General features: G+C 40.1%; 1 protein-coding gene across 1 annotated transcript in view; it reads left to right on the forward strand.

Moving 5' to 3' along the window:
* SNX25 (sorting nexin 25) overlaps positions 1-14,981 on the forward strand; it is a gene marked incomplete at its 3' end in the record, with an annotated part of 84,757 nt that overhangs the window by 45,543 nt on the left and 24,233 nt on the right. The window contains exons 7-9 of the mRNA XM_080344120.1: positions 5,867-6,057; positions 10,125-10,256; positions 12,209-12,484. Of these exons, the coding sequence (XP_080200246.1) occupies positions 5,867-6,057; positions 10,125-10,256; positions 12,209-12,484 (599 nt within the window). The remainder of the gene's footprint in view (positions 1-5,866; positions 6,058-10,124; positions 10,257-12,208; positions 12,485-14,981) is intronic.

A 14,981-nucleotide genomic window follows, 5' to 3' on the forward strand; every position in this document is an offset into this window, starting at 1 on the left:
TCTTTTGCAACACTCTAAAGGGATTTGTTTGGTTTATTTTCTGTGCCTTCTTACCTTATATGTGACTTCACAGCGTGACCAGAAACCACCCTCCAATGATGGGATGGGACTGCTTTTCAGATACCACGTTGCAGTCGAGCCCAGGGCATCCCTGTTAAGAAAACTGCTCCTTTGCAAGCAGGGATTGCAAGACAGATGGAATAAGCAGCCATTTCTGTATGTGGAGATCTGCTGTGTTGCAGTGGAAGATTTTTCCTGCTGAGCATTCCCCCCGTGCATCTAGATATTTGCTTTTATAAGTGGAGCTGCCGAGTGGTACAGAAGCAGAAGTGCCTGTGGGCAGGCTTTTTAGGTACTGTGGTTCCAAAAGAGGCTTGAGTGTTCCACTGTAAAAAGGGACTTTTCTTTTAGAAACTGGGGCTCCAAGCTAACTTAGGTGTGTGGGTTGCGATGTGTGGGTTTTGCCAAGATGACAATTCAGAGTGAAGTAAAATGGATACTTCTGCGTTCCAGTGCATTACAGGTGCCATCTAATTTAATTTTAACAAACTATATTATGATTCCTCCCCCTCCATCCTCCACACAGGGATAAACACACACACACAATTATTTTTGCATAGCTTTTTGGCCAGGCTTAAATAGCTACTGTTGCGTGTGCAGGTTGTGCTCAGGCAATATGTGTGGAGGGAATCCTCGTGGATGCAGGTGAAGGTTACTGTGACCCTGATTGGGGCAGGCTCGTTTGTTTTGATTTGTGATGATTTTTTTTCAGATTGGCTCCATAGAGGAAGGTTGCCTTTCTCCTCCTGAGATCCTTTGTGTGCTGCTGATGATAATGTTTGTTGTCCACAGTTGGTTTGGGGAGATGCCCGTCAGTGAAAGGGGAAGAGCAGAAGCTGACCGGTCAGACAGAAGTGATCAAGGGGGACACAGGGACCTACAGACAGAGGCTATATGTGGTGGATGTTATTTTACTATATAGTACATACTTGCTGCCATACTCAAATTTACCGTACTGCCACTTTGTGTTTTGTTTTGTTCAGCTGTGGCTGTGATGTGGGAAGCTCTGTTACACCATGTGTTGCTAATGATCAGTGCCCAAATTCTCCCATGATCTCCATTGAAGTCCCTTTCCACCAGATCTGTTGCCTGAAGTGTTTGGAATTTGGCACTTTTTTTTTACTCGTTCACTTGTCCGACCATAGAGCTGGTTTTCCCTTTGCTTGTCCTATGGGCAGTAGAAGAACAGCGTGTACTGTTGTTCTCAAAGTCTAACCTGCTCTTGCAGAATTCAACGAATACTTTTCCAGGCCTGTGTGGAAATTACACAGTAAATGTGTAATTCCAAGTTTCTGAGAGTTCAGAGAGGTCTGTGGTGATTGGTAAATTACATATAGGACGTGAGGGTTACTGTTTACATGCAAGTGTTAAACCTGTGTTTGCTCCCTAAATACTTGAGCGCAGCATTAAGTGGGCACTGCAGGTGCTTAACTCGGCTCTCGCAAAAAGTCCTGCAGCAACGCAGACGATGTTGTGTGTGCACACAGCTCCCTCCGAGACACCTCGGATGAGTCAGTGCTGTTGTACGTGCTGCCATGTGTCAGGAATCTGTAGTTCTTGCAGCTGTGAAGAAGTGAGAACTTGTACTTCCAGCTTTAATCAGGTTTTTGCAATATAACTTTGCAGTTAAGAATTCTTTGTTTTATGCTGCTTCTATCAAGAGAAGGAACAACTTAGGAAGTGCTACAATACAATGTAGTTTGTGCTTTAAGCAGTCGTAATGTATTGTATTTGTCTTCATTTACATTATTTTTACATTGTATCATTCACTGTGGTGTGTGGTAATAAGGTTTGTGTGGGGTTTGTTGGCATGACTATTGTTTGCAAGGCCCAGCATTCTGACTGAAACGCAGATGGTGTGAATACATGCTGCAGTGCAATGTATTTAGTGACCAAGTAGCAGAACTACTGAAAAAGACAAGCAAAGAAAATTAGGTCTGAGGAATCGATTCTCAGAAATGGTTTTTGTGGGTTCTAGGAGCCACTTCTGGCATGGTTCAAATCCAGGTGGTTAGGCATAATGCAGAGGAGAATGTCGAAGCTTGGTCAGAAATCACTATAGATGTGCAAAAGCGGATGGAGTAAAAAAGATTTGCACAGATATCTTTACTTTTACAGTTTGCCAAGTTTGAGCTCATTTGAACCGTTTGTATTTTAATATTGTCCAGTGCGACCTGAATTATCTGCAGCTGTGGATAGATAAGCAGAGTTTGAAATTCTGCTTTTGGTACTAGTTGCACTTTGATGCCCTTGGGCAGGGTGCAACAGTACCCCTCTGGGTTTTGAAATTCCACCCTGGCAGTGCATGTCTTCTCAAAGTTCACGCTGATAAGGAGAATTATTTTGGAAGAAGTTGCTAAAAGCCTCCACCTTTGGAGGTGAAGTCCTTGCTCAAATGTCCTTGGAAATTGTGCAACTCATGTGGGGAGGAGGCACCAAAGAAGCATCTCTCTTGTTTGGCTGATGAGGAGTGGCTTTGTTGATTTGTTTGTGATAATAATATAATCCACAAACTGTAAAGTTGTTACTAGCAAAAAAACCAAAAAAAAAATACAAAGGATGCATTTCCTTTTCTTGCATAGTGATGAAACAATGTCTTACTTAGTAGGATGTATTTGTTCCTTTTCCCTTTATTGGAGCTTGCTGAATGGTATGTGAATAAAGGCAAACCTTTTTTTTTTTTGTAACTTTCTGTTTTTATTTAGCTTATGCAACAGTATGAATGTAGTGAACATCTCTGCTGATATGCAGAAATGGCAAAAAAAGGTCTTCATATCTCAGTACTTTAGTGGTGATGTAATCAGGCAAGAACAGATTAAAAAGATAAGTTCTCTTTATAGCTTAAAATACCTTTTTGATAGGACTTAATGTGAGAAAACAACAACAACCACAGAGCCGTTTAGTTCTGAGAATTCTCAAAAATCTCAGAAGGTGGTTAGAGTTAGGAGAAAACCAGTGATACTCCTGACGTTCCTCAGATAACATGAGAATGCTCCTCCTGACTTCTGCTGGGCTCTCTTTCACACTTGGGACGGGGGCAGTCGTATTTGGCGTTGTCCATGCTCCCATGCCGTCCCTCGGGCGCTGCAGTGCGTCACCCGCGCTCCGTGCCAGCTGCGCTTCATCAGCTGTTTCTTACATGGAGTGGCTCCTTATGAGTCTGAAGAGCCGAGTGAGGCAGATGTTTTGGAAGGATCTTTGTTAAGAAAGTAATTAATCAGCGGAAGCAGGTGGGATAAAGGGCTCATTAGTCTCTCCCAGAGGCCTGCTGCAATTGCAGGGTGATAAGACTTCAGGTAAAATAGACATGCTTACTTTGAAAACTCTCCAAGAATGCCTTGTGTTTATGAAGAAGGGTGTTTCTGTTTTAAGAAGGCTGAATGGTCATCATGTAGCACTGATCATGGGCTTTCGACGTGTGGGTTTTCAGGTATGCATTTTGAGCCCAAAGTATTTAAACTATTAAGAGGATTGAGAACCTTTAAGAATCATCTTAGAGTCAAGTGTAGGAGGGGAAATGTTGGGTTTTAATCCTCACTTTAAACTACTGTCTATGTATTTGTATTAGCTGTAAATGTTTTAAATTGAGGGGAAGAGCTATTTTGTCCTTAAGGTATTTTCCTGCCTTTTGTTTTCTCCTTTCTTTTTCTTTCATTAATACTAGTACCTCCGGTCAGGGAACTGAAACACTAAATTAAATGCTCTGTTGACTTCCCTGTGGAGATAACATGCCAGGAAAACAGATGGCTTTTTTTTTTTCCATGGTAAACTCATTTTATCTTTTGCTTCAGCAAGTATCATCTCTGTAGTTCACTGTTATGTGGCAGCTCAGATGGAAATGATACTTATCCATTAAAACACTAACAGTCTTTGAATCAGGAAGGTTCCCTACCAGCATACATGAATACATGCAGAGAATAAAGTGAAATTAAAAATTTGGGAAAAGATATTGGGAGAATATCTGTACTCACATTATGTGTGGAAATTCAGGGAGCTCCAGATAACTTCCATTGTCCTTCAGTATACAAGTGACAAAACTTATGGTCGTGTACAGTAGCTACATGTATCTTTGAGAGGGAAATAAAAGGATGAAACAGTCCTAAAAGGAGAAGGTGCCATAATATTTTAGAAATGCATTTAAAATAGCTATTTAAAATCATACTTCATTTTTCTGTGTATGCATTCACAAATGTAGCTGTCTGTTTCTTTCCAGCAACTGTTTTGAAAATGGAATGCCATTTTCATCTACATCATTTTACTAGCATTTGATATTTTGAAAACACACTAGAAGAGATCTCCATCGTTTATGCCTGAGCAATGAATTAATCCAGAGCTGAGCACAAACCAGGTACTTTGCTACCGAGCTCTAGCTGCAGCCTGCAAAAGTGAGAGTATTATTACTGAACAAAGGAAAATAAAAACGGTATATAAAGTGAATCACTTGCATCCTGCAGATATAAAACAATAATGATTTCTACACAATAGGGTTTTTTAATCTGTTTTATCTGCTGCTTCTTTTTGTAGGCCCTGGTAATTAGCTGAAGAGGCTGGAATGTAGAAGACACAAACATTACACCTTTTATTACCAAGTCTTATTCAAATGACTATCATTTTCATGTTATTTCACTATTTAGCAGTACTGTGCCATCTTGATGTGACATTATAAGATTTTTATTTCTTTATTTTTTTAAAATTTTTCTTAGTCATCTGACCTTTTTGAGTGAGCTTTGGTCTGTGGTGTTGTCTGGAGCACACGCTGTATCATGTGCTGTTCACATCAGGCTCAAAAAAATGTGGATTTGCAAATGGGGTGCGTGGGAGCTTGTGATGCTGGGCTGGAGGGTTTTTAGTGCAGTCCCTCATGACTCCAGGCAGTCCGTGTTATGTTCAGTAAGGTCCACAAGCCATCAGCTGCATGTGTTATCATATGCCATGGCTGTAGGTAACTTCCTAATGCCCGCTGATGAATGTATACCCTGTAGTACAAGTCTTGGGCCTGTGTCTTGCTGCAAGCTGTGGAAAAAGAGCCAGAGAGGTTGGATTTCACTGGACATTTTGAATAAGGATTTTTTTCTGAATCACTGTTGTGGTTTAATCCAGCAGGCAGCTAAACACCATACACAGACTCATCCCGCTCCCCCCTGCAGTGGGATTGGGTTGAGAATTGGAGAAAAGGTGAACCCCGTGAGTTAAGATAAAGACAGTTTAATAGGACAGAAAGGGAAAATGATAATTATAGTAACAATGATAATAATAAAAGAATATATATAGAACAAGTGATGCACAATGCAATTGCTCACCACCCATCAACCAATAACCAGCCAGTTCCCGAGCAGTGGTTCCCGTGTCCAACTTCCCTAAAACACATACTGAACATGATGTCATAAGGAATTGAATATCCCTTTGGCCAGCTGGGGTCAGCTGCGTCCCCTCCCAGATTCTTGTGTGCCTGCCATGGTGTGAGAAGCTGAAAAGTCCTTGACTGCTTAGTAGCAACTAAAACATCAGTCTGTTATCAACATTATTCTCACACTAAATCCAAAGCACAGCTCTATACTGGCTACTAGGAAAAAACTCTCTGCCAGCTGACAACAGGACAACAGTTTTGTATAAACCCTTGAAGGTATCATTGGAGAATGTTTCAGAATTGTCATTCTCTTTCAAATACAAACTTTCCAGTTATCTATGCTTATATACGTAATTGATTCCCGAATGACTAATGCTTTGATGGGGCAGGTCACACAGGCAGTGGTGCGATGATGTTTTCATGTTGTAAATGACTGTCTCTGGTGTGCTTTATTCTTAGATTCAAAAGGAAAAGAAACCGCGGCAATGAAGGCTGACCTACTGAGGGCTCGGAATGTGAAGAGGTACATTAACCAGCTGACGGTGGCAAAGAAACAATGTGAGAAGAGAATAAGGCTCCTGGGAGGGCCTGCTTATGATCAGCAGGAAGATGGCATTTCTGATGAAGGCGATGGCCCTCAGAGTCAGAAGGTACAAATCGAATACCACATACATCCTCTGAAGGTCACTCTAACTGGATCATATTAGCTTCACTGTCATTTATCCCTCCTTTCACCCAGGAGGCAAGTACAAATTAAGTGCTGCATAGTTTGTTTATCGTGGGAAAAGATCACTGAAGTACTCAAAAAGACACATTGATCACTCAGCTTGGAATATCACTAAATGTGAAACTTCATAAGGGACTGAGTGGATCATGAGCAGGGGTGATTTTTTCAGACATACTGCATGTAGGGAGTCAACAAGGACATGGTTGTGGCCCTTCTGAAGGCAGCAACTTGCTTTCAATTAAGAGATGGCTAAAATATGTGCAATGTTTCTTTGGCCCTTGTTGTATTTACTGTAGGAAATACCTGTGGGGTTTGCACGTACTGAGTTATTCAAGAGGCAAACACTTGTAGAAGGCAGTTGACAAAATGAAGAGCAATTGCTGAAGAAAAACTCTGGTAAAGCTGTTGACTAAATGCTGGCTTTCAACGTCAGTGTAGTCTGGAATTAAAAAACCTACCATTGTATTAGCCAGCATCTATAAAATTAAACCATGGGTACTTATCCTTGCTCAGCTTTAAGTTTACTGATTTCCTTGTGTGATCTACTCTGTCCCCTTTGGGCAAAGCACAGTAATTGATATATTCAAATTAGAAAGAAGATTTTATCTTTTTCATGAAGAGAATTCTTCATTCAGGGATCTTTAATTTTCATGTGTCTTTATAATAACAGTAATTTAATGGCACATAAGAAAAAGTTGTGTGATGGAGAAATCATTCATGCTGTTTGTTTTGTCTTTCTTGAATAAGGTCTGAAAGAGAGCAATTTCCTACCCCTGACTCGTCCTTAGAGCATGATTTCAGGTGGTGTGCCACAGATTGTGCCAGGGCAGTCCTGCTCTGTTTCCTAGAGCTGGGTGTAGTGAGGGGTGCCGAGGAGAAAAGGGAAGAGGGAAGCGTATGGCAGCACCGCATGAGCCACTGATGCCACTTTCGGTGCCTGCTGAGATATTACGGACTTTCCAGGATAGATACATGGTGACATGAGATTGTTCAGGAGTGGGATCAATTAATGAAGCTGCACTGGAGAGGAGCAGGGGTTGGTCAGAGATATAATAAAACATGATATTATTGTAATTGAAATCAGAGGAATTCTTGATGTTAAAGTTGCATGTTTTATGACCTGATGGATTTTGGTGGAAGCTGCTGACCTGGGGTTATATCATGCAAATATACCCGTGAGCAGCTCCATATTGAGTTAATAGGAATAAAGACTTCTTGCACAGGCATTTGTTGTAGTGATGGTGGAAACAACAGGACCTGGGGCTGCACTGCTGCTAAGCTTTTGATGTATTTCTATGAGGAAGCCCTAGAACCTATCCACACCCATGTCAGCGTAGAAAATAAGAAAACTGCTTCTCTTTTCTGTTGTCCCCAATTCTGTTCCAGGAAAGAGGTTGAGGAAGGCTGGATGTGGAGGTGGTGGATTATTTGGAGCTACCAATGTTCTCCTCTTAGCGATTTAAGAAACAAAAATTGTGTGCTTTGGAATATTTTTCTTTTCCTTTCACAGCAGAAGCTAATTATAAAACAGTGTCAGTTTTCTCTTTAATAAATACATAAAAGTCAGGGGACTCTATAGACTTTGCACATGTTTCACTCACCTCATTATCCTGAATCTGGGTTCTCTAGGGAAATCCTCAGTATATGAATTATAATAATTTGTTTATAAACAAACAGACCTCAGCTACTCTCTGAATCCGAATTCTGTCATTAGCTCTGATACTGATTTATACTCTGCCCTGGGTGTTAGATTTGCTTTCAGAGAAAATGCAGCTTGAATTAGTGTAATATATAAAGCATCTCTTCTTATCTTTTTATGATCAGTGTAGTTTTAGTCCTTTTTCTTAGGAATTGTACCTGCACCATACTGCAGTAATTAATGGAGTTCTTGTTGTCTGTGTTTATTCAGCAGACCATTTGTTTGATCTGTTAATTAATTACCTTCCTTGCTGGGAGCCTGTATTGGGGGGGGGGGGATACCTTGGACGGTAGAGCCATAGAGACCAAGGTGACCTCTCCCTCAAGAAGTGACAGCACGTACTCTGCTTTGCAAGTGATTTATTACCTCTGCTGTCATTTACAGAGCTGACAGTCCTGGAGATGGTGAAGATCTCTGTTCAAGAGGCTGAAAGATCCTCTTCCACTTGTATTTGAAATAGTTTTCCTTGATAAAATGATTGAATAAAAAGTATGACGATGCACAACAATGAGGCCAAAACATAGACTGGTCTTCAAATTGTCATCTCTGTTCTTCTCTTTGGCAGTTTGATCACCATTGCTGTAATAAGCCTGGCTTCACCAAGCCTCTCTGTGCTGTTCAATGAGTATTATACAGTGGGCTCTGAAAGGCAGGAGTTTATGTTCATATGCCTGAACAGCTCTTAAGCTAAGAGCAAGCCATGTCCAGATGATACTGGTATGGGAAAGGATGAAGAGAGGGATGGCACATGAGTGTCACTGAGGAACTTTAAAGATGAAAATGAATGTTTCAGCTGAGGCAGATGCAGTTTACACTGTCCAAAATTTGGGAGAGCTGGTTCAGATAAAACATACATGGCTACAGTTTTTAAAGAACCTTCTTTGGCTTGGTTCATTGAAGAAGTGACTCGTGCCAGTAGTTGTGTATGTACATACGTATGTGGTTTCCTCCTGTATAGCTTCAGTCCAGCAAACTGTTTTTCCTAAATGTAATCTGGTAGTAGAGTCTCACAGGTAGTATGTCGAGGAACCTTCCCAGAAAGAGAGATGCTGATACCTGACCTGAATTGTGTTATTATTGGGTATTGGAAAGTCCATATTAGAGAAATTATTAATGCCTCACTCTCAGTTGGAATACATGTCTTGCTCCATACCAAACTATCTTTGCTGTAAGATTCAAAGTCATAGGAAGTTGAGATTCATTAGCCCTGGTACCTGTTTTTTTTCTCCAAGAAGTCAGTGTGGGTTGGTTGGTGTCTGTGAGGTACAAAGCAAGAGACCAAGACCACTCAAATGTGCTTAGATTCCTGGTGATATAAGTAATGGCGTTAAATGAGCTACATGAAAACTGGTTTAGCTGCTAGACTGAAAAGCTGGAGAGGACGGGGTGTTTGGTTTTGATAGGGTGTTTTGAAAATTGGTCCTATTTTTCAAAAAAAAGACAAGGTAATTCATTTTGTTCAACATGGGAAGGTCTGTTCATTTTGTCAGGGAAGTGTTTTCTTTCGAGGTGTTTGTCTCAAAGAAAAGGCCTAGATTGACAACAATGGTAGAGGATGAGGAAGCGATAATGGTTTTTTAATCCATCAGCTTAATGGGTACAGCATCTGCTTGCGTGTGGGAAGTCTGTGTTTCATTTCCTTTTCTGCTTGACATACACCCTCCTCTCTCACCTCAGGATGGGTCCTGAGCATTATATCACAGCCCATACTCCTCTCTGGCTGCATTTCTGATAGATGCTTTTCAATAACACTCATTTAATGGGAACTGGCCACTAAAGACCCAGCTGCCAGGGTAAAGAACTACACTCCATCTTTTCTGTGTTCCTGGGAGTAACAGAGATATGTATCAAAGCTCTGTGGCATGGAAACCACACTGGTATTACTCTTTGTTTGAATCAAGCAAAGAATAGATGAGTTAGCTTTCAGCTTGGCTCCTCTGCCTTTCAGAAACACTGGAAGTTACATTTTTGACAATGGCATTTCATGAGTGACTTGAAATGCTATCTTAGTCCTTTGAAAGGTAGTCCTACCTCTTGGACAGAAAACATGTGGAAACATTTTCTATCTGGTAGGAGCATAGATGCATTTATATATATATATTTTTTTTTTTTTTTTTTAATGAAAAAATCTTACTGTAGAAGGTCTGTGCAATTTAGTGCAGTTCACGTGTCTGTGGGATGCACGGTGCTGTGGAGGCACATCAAGCAAAAAGATTTTTCTCTGTAAGGAATGGAGAGAAGCTGGAGTTAGGTATTTTCCCAGATTTTACTCTTCATTTTCCTTTCTTCAGATTCTTCAGTTCGAAGAGATTTTGGCCAACCCTTCATACCGAATGCACTTCCGAATCTACATGGAAAGGATGGACAAGATGGCCCTTATCTGTTTTTGGGAGTCTGTGGAGCATCTGAAGAACGCTAACAAGGTTTGCAAGTCCATGTGGCTTGTGCATTAACTGGAATCTCTGCATGTTGTGATCTCGCTGCTAGGAAATGTCTTTGTATTGATGTTTAATCTACAGCCATAGCATGGAATGGGTGTTAAGCAATTTAGGGGTTTTTTTAACTCCTCCTGTCAAAGTTTGGGCATAATGTGGCAACTAAAAATTGTAGGCTGTTGTGATGATGGTTTACTGTTGTTTTGTGTAGCAGCGTGACCTGTAGGAAGGATACTTTATGAGCAAAAGTAGTAGAATTATTTCCCTCTCCACCAGAGAAAAAACTTGCAGTAATGTATTGGCTTTAGTTGTATGAGTTCATGTGAAACTTAAAAGTACATTGCTGTTTGATAGTCTGTACATAAACTTCTCATCTTGCCAATTACAGGTAGCCCATTCAATCCAAAACCATGAGAAAATGTGTATATATGTTTTAAAATCCTTTAGAAAAAGAAATTTTACTTTAAAAGACCAATTCTTCTCCCTGTTCTGTTGGTGTATAAGCAGCTACATTTCTCTGGGAATGCTGCTAGAGGGAAGAAACAATGTTATACTGTAATTTGTGCAAAAATAAAGTAGTAATGATAACCCTGAAACAAGGATAGGAAATATCGCTTGAAATTGCAAGAAGTACCCTGGAGCAATGGTGCAGAGCAAGAACGTAGAGGACAAATTTGCTGCTTGTGAGCAATGGGGTGGATTTTGGGTAGAAACTTTTTTTCATTAATTTCCAGGGTTCACACTGGCATGAAATACAAATTTAATTATTAAGTATCACTTAACTTTTGTTCACTGTAATTTTCTTCTATGTAAAAGTATTCTAGTCCATTGAAAAACACAAATAATATCCTGTGGCCAGAGTGGCCAATCGTGGAGCATGAGTAGTGAGCCATTCACATGATCTGAAGAAATGGTGAACAACCAGCTCAGGCTAGAAGGCATTCACAAAAAGGCTTTGTCAGGCACTGTGAGGAGAGTTGGATGGATTAGTTTTGATTTGCAAACTGCTCATGATTGAAAAAGGTGCTATAAGTCATTTTCTGAGCTTTCAGCTGTGATTTCTCTCCTTGCTTTCAAAACAGAGTGCCTTATTCAAGAGAGTGCCTTATTCAAGACTTCCCATTTTTTTAAAGAGGTTCTACCATTCTGTGCTCCTGTTGCTCCACAGAACGTGAGAGTTCTCTGCCACTACAGGGGCAGTTTCGATTACAGAAAAGGGGCGTCATGCAGCCATGTGGCTGTGGTATTGCCACATAAGGCAGGCAGCCACATCGTGCCATTCTTAGGGAGTGGGTCCTTTTTAATTTGGGTCAGTTTAGAGATATGATAATTGAGAGGGATGATGATCACGGGCTGTGCTGCATTGGCTCTCTCCTGTTCTATTACTGCAAAGTTCAATCCTGTGCACTGTTCTGTGCTCACTGGGAATACCTGGCCTCATGTACTGGTAAACGTCTTCAAGTATGCTTTTTCGATTTTCTTTTTTTTTTTATTCTTTTCACCCTTAAAAATCACAGTCACACATAAAGTGAATTGATCCTATCCAGCAGAAGACAGGAGAGCCGATACAGCTGAACTCCACAATCTGAACTTAAAATGGTGACCGCAGTGTTGCTCTAGCACTTTATTTTTCTTTTAATAACAGCTTCTGGAGTATACTTTTAAAAGCTGTGCATGTGGGAGCTATGGTGATTTTACAGCACAGCTGTTTCTTCACCTAACAAATATCGATATTTATCTTGTGCAACTGACTGCTTAGCATTGGTGCGCAGCCGAGTGCTTGATCTCAGTAAGAGATTCACAGATGTGTTCTCGTACATCTGGGCGTGAAATTAGCTTTATTATTCTTCAAATTATGCACCTGGATTCTGAGTCATCCTGATATTTTTAACATATTTTTATTATACTTTTCTCTCTCCCTCTCCCTTCTTACTTCCTAGGCTGAAATACCTCAGTTAGTGAGTGAAATTTATCAGAATTTTTTTGTGGAAAGCAGAGAAATACCTGTGGAAAAATCCCTTTATAAAGAAATACAGCAAAGTCTCGTGGGAAATAAAGGCATTGAAGTATTCTACAGAATTCAGGCAGATGTTTACGAAACTCTAAAGGACAGATACTACCCCTCCTTCATTGTCAGTGATTTGTACGAAAGATCAGTCAAGAAGGAAGAAGAAAGAAGTTCTGCTCAGCTAACTCTTGAGGACAAAGATGAAGTGGTGAGTCACATGGACAGTTTCTTTCACTGTTATTTAAGGTGATCTGAAGACAATCCCAAGAAAAGCATAGTAGCATCTACTGTCCTTGAGCTTTGGACTACTTTTCTTTTTTTTTTCTGATGAAACTACAGGAGTGATGATATTTACAAATAAATCAGGTAAACCTTGTATGTTTACAAGCTCTGTGACTGACTGCTTAAACTTTAAATTAGTTCAAGTAGATATTTCAGATTTCCAAGCCTTTTGTATTCTGTGTCTTTTGTTATGCTCCTTAGTATCAAGAGAATACAAAACACACCTCATATGAGATCAACCACTCTGCTTTTCATTGAAGGAAGCCTCACAGGAACATCAGTAGGTTTCTATCTAGACATTGTGCGTTAACTAGGTACTAAATAGGTATTAAAAGTTGCACAAAATAGAAGAAAAAGTAATGCTTTTTTATTTATTAAATAAATTAATAGGCCATGTTGGAAGATAAAACTGATTGAAATAACACTAGAAGTGGAAATACTAAACCCGAGCATTCAAAATGTCATAAGCAATAACCCAATGGCAGCTCTCTTGGGGCAGGGTTTTTCAGTGAGTTCTCTAAATCAGTCATGTCAAGGCAACTTGTATTATGTTTATCCAAGAACATTTTGACAAGAGCATCTCTCAGACTAGTGAGCATCTTTCCGTCAGGCTGCTGCTTCAGATCAGCATGAATATCTTCATTTTACGTGTGAACTTGGACAGAACACAATGTGTAATAATTTGTCTAAAACTGGATCTAAACGTGTAAATAAGAAGCAGAATCCAGAGGTGCTAATCTACATTCTGCCATTGAGAAACAATTTTTCCAGAACCTAAGGCTGCAGTATTTACTGCTTAAATATGACTTTCATTTCTGTATGTGAGCTATTATAGTTTCTGTAGTCTGCAGAGATGAGCTGTTATAGGTAAATCACTTCCAAGGCAAACTTTTAGAGCTTTTTGAATTTTTCATTGTTTGTTTCTCCCTGTATTCTTTTCCTTCATAAAAGATTCAAGACACATTTTCTACTTTTCTCACTGCTAACTCAGCTGCGTGTTGAGGGTGGTAGGTACTTCAAAGACTTTCTGTCCTTGTGTTTGCAGTCCTTGGGACTTTGAGAGAAGACTGTTACTGGTTTTGTCTACAACGTTGTGCTTTTTAATCTCTTTATATATTTTATTTGGAGTCTAACAGAGAACCATTTCTCTAAGAAAACTGACACAACACTTGAGGGCTAGCTGTCCTCTGTCAGATAACATTTACTATAGCTGCTGAAAAATTAGGTTTTTGACATCAGCATCATCTGTCCTTCCTCTGAGTCCTTGGATATGTACATGCCAGACTTGAAGGCTGCATCTGCTGTGAAACCTTAAAGGCTAACACATTGCCAGGTTTGCTTATATGGTTAAAGTGGTTTTGCATTTTTAATGACAAACCATGTCTCAAGTTGCATATACTGTTAGAGCATCTCTCGAACAGAGCAATTATAATGGCTCTGTGCCATGCTTCAGGGTCTTTGTGGTGAAAATAAATTAAAAGAAATTTTTCTTCCTGAACCTTCCAGTGGGCTTTCAAGTGATGGCAAAAATGCACTACAGGCTAATATCCCTGGGTTTTTTTCCTCCCTGTTTGTAGGAAATCACAGCTGATAAATCTGATGTTTCTGAAGGGATTCATATTGTTAGCAAATACTACTTGTTTTCACTTCAGTTTGTGTTTTGGAGGTCTATGTCCTCGCTTCCTGGGACACTGTGGGAGTTACCGATGTTAATTTTCTATAAATTTCACTGTTACAACTGGATAGGTTGTCCTCATGAACTGGAGGACAAAAGGATGAGCCCTGATTAAACGTGCAAAGATCAAATCAGAAGATAGGAATCGGGGCAAGGCTGAACTCTGCTGGTTCTGCTGCACGTGGAACAAGCTCTTTGTTCTTCCTTCTTCCTTCCAATCCGTCATCACTTTTTGCTCCTTGGACAAACCTCCTCTGAAAGGTCATGAGTAGACATAAAAATACTGAAGCGAGCAGTGCCTGCATTCAGCATTTTGAAGAAAAGAGGGTCAAATGAGCCCCAAGTCTGCGTTCTGCAGTGCTCATAGAAATGGAAGTCAGGATCAGTTCGGCCAGCAGGGGAAAATAGCACAATCCTTTATGAACTCAGCTTTGAGTGTGTTGGTTGGTTGTTTGATAATTTGAATACAGGTAACTTGTTATCTTGTAATTCTGGCACCTTTGTGGTAAACCTAGTGATTCAGCAGTGGGTTTTGCTCTGTCTGAAATGTTAATGACAAAGAAATCACGTAGCCTGCCTCTGGAAGCAGAGCCTTACTGACTGGTAATTAATTGCAACCCTCTGATTACTAGAACCAGACTTCATATGAAAAGTCTTTTAATTCTTCAGTGTTGAAAATAGCATTTTTTTATTCTTTTTGACCTTTGTTTTATTATTTTTTATGGCTGTGTTCGATAGCATTTTCAAT

This window comes from Nesoenas mayeri, assembly GCF_963082525.1.
Source record: "Nesoenas mayeri genome assembly, chromosome: 4".
Classification (NCBI taxonomy): Eukaryota; Metazoa; Chordata; class Aves; order Columbiformes; family Columbidae; genus Nesoenas; species Nesoenas mayeri.